General features: G+C 37.5%; 1 protein-coding gene across 1 annotated transcript; it reads left to right on the forward strand. All coding sequences in view use genetic code 12, as the record gives it.

Annotated features, from left to right (window-relative positions):
• On the forward strand, window positions 1–805 carry CANMA_004059 (OPT2; the record flags this gene model as incomplete). The annotated part of the gene is made up of 1 exon (XM_051816296.1): window positions 1–805. A coding segment is annotated over one exon (805 nt), but the record flags the coding sequence as incomplete, so codon positions are not given.
• Window positions 806–2,211: the final 1,406 nt, after the last annotated feature.

Raw genomic sequence — 2,211 nt, forward strand, 5'->3', positions numbered from 1 at the left:
TGGGTTGAATGTTTTGGTTGAGTTGATTGTTGGTTATGCAATCCCTGGTAATGGTTTGGCTTTGGCATTTATCAAGGCTTTGGGTTACAATATTGACGGGCAAGCGCAAAACTTTGTCAACGATTTGAAACAAGGTCACTACACTAAGCTTCCACCGCGTGCTACTTTTAGAGTTCAATTACTTTCAATCTTAGTGGCATCGTTTATTCAGTTGGCTATTTTGAACTTCCAGATAACTGGTATCAAGGACTATTGCGTACCAGGCAACAAACAGAAATTCACTTGTCCCAGTGGTAGGACATTCTACAATGCTTCTGTCCTTTGGGGTGTCATCGGTCCAAAGAAAGTGTTTGACCATTTATACCCTATCTTGAGATGGTGTTTCTTGATTGGTTTCTTGTTGGCATTCCCATGCATCGCTTTGAAGAAATGGGGTCCCAAGAAGTATTTAAAGACATTTGAACCAGCAATCATCATCGGAGGTATGTTAAACTACGCTCCATACAATTTGTCTTACTATATCCCTAGTGTCTACGTATCGTTGGCATTCATGTGGTACATCAAGGGTAAGTACGAAGCTTGGTGGCAAAAATACAACTATCTTCTTTCTTGTGGATTGGATGGTGGTTTAGCTTTTTCATCAATCATCATCTTCTTTGCAGTCATGTATCATGAAAAGGACATCAATTGGTGGGGTAATACTGTTGTGTACACAGGTTATGATGGTAATATGGTTGGTAGATTGAATGCTACTGAACTGGCTCCAGATGGATATTTTGGACCAAGAAAGGGACATTTCCCATGAGTTGTATGTTGAAGAGAAGGCAAATTAAAAAAATAAAAGAGGGTGTTTGTACACTGTTGATTTATGTCGTATTTACCCCTATGCAGTATGTAATAACTTATGCTATATTTACTTGATGGTGAATTGTAAGATGTATCAAACAAATCACTTTCCAACTTGGAATGAAACAGGAAAAGTAAGGTTTGCAAGCAAGTCTTTGTAACATCCAAAACCCACTAGCATTAAATAAGCTCCATTTAGAATCTAACTGCGAAAAAAGAGACTAAAAATTCATTATTTGGCAAGGTGCTATTCCCCCTCTATAACTATGCGGGTACATTACTCTAGGTTGTGGTGCCATAACAAATCCTCTCCTTACTATATTATCCTTCCAATCCCTCTCTAGTCCCTGTTTTAGTCGTTTTTTAGCTCATTCTAATTTAATCGAGACCCCAAGGGGAAGTACAAAAGCTCTCTTGACGGGCCGCTCATGGCGGCGTGTCAAAAGAAATCTGGGCATTCATGCACCTATTACAAATTAAATTACCAATTTATGTGTCGGGTGATGGATATTGTATTGTTTGGCAATATCCCTCTATTTTACATAACTTTTGATTTTTTTGAGGGGAATCCAGATTTAAGTCAAGATAAAAACACTTTTCTATCGAAGAAAAAAATGCTTGATTGAGGAGTTCAGGAACTTAGACTTGTCTTCTACCTCAATTTAAACGGCGGATAAATATTTCCAATGGCCGCGCCACGTCAAAGTTTCTCTTTTTCCGGATATAATATCACAAAATGTACTACAGACCCGAGGAAAACAAAAGTTAATTTTCAAAATCCTTCCCTTTTATTCTCTGAAGTGAAATCGATGTAACTTAAATCGGCAGCTTTAAAGAAATGTCCCAAAAACATCAAAACTTTTCTCTCTTGTAAATATAAGAAAACCCCCAATCTCCTAAATAAGACCCTCCACAGTTTTTGAGGGTATAATTTTTAACACTTTGACTGTACGGCACCAAAAAAAAATTAGAAAAAGCAATTTTGACGCTTTGTAACACAAACTCGCAAATATCAAAAACAGGAATAGAAAATGAAATCAATGATACAAATTCCATACAATGTAAAATAAAAATGAAACTGAGGTGGCATCGACAATAACAATTACGTTACCATATTTTAGAATTACGAGACAGAGTCGTAACCACAGGAGAAGAAACCGTTTGACCTGTTTCTAAAGTACGAGAACCGCAAACATGTAATCGAGATTTGCAAATCTTCCAGCAACTCCAGAGCTGGAACAAAGTTCAGAAAGTGACCCAGCAGCTTTTCTTTTTTTCAAGGTTTTAAAATTCCAGTTCTCATCACTCGTAAGCCGCCGATAAGAAAAACTTGAAAGTGCTTCCGCCTTGGTGCCGTACCAATTT

Source organism: Candida margitis, assembly GCF_024628925.1.
Source record: "Candida margitis strain CBS 14175 chromosome Unknown scaffold135, whole genome shotgun sequence".
NCBI classification, from domain to species: Eukaryota; Fungi; Ascomycota; class Pichiomycetes; order Serinales; family Debaryomycetaceae; genus Lodderomyces; species Lodderomyces margitis.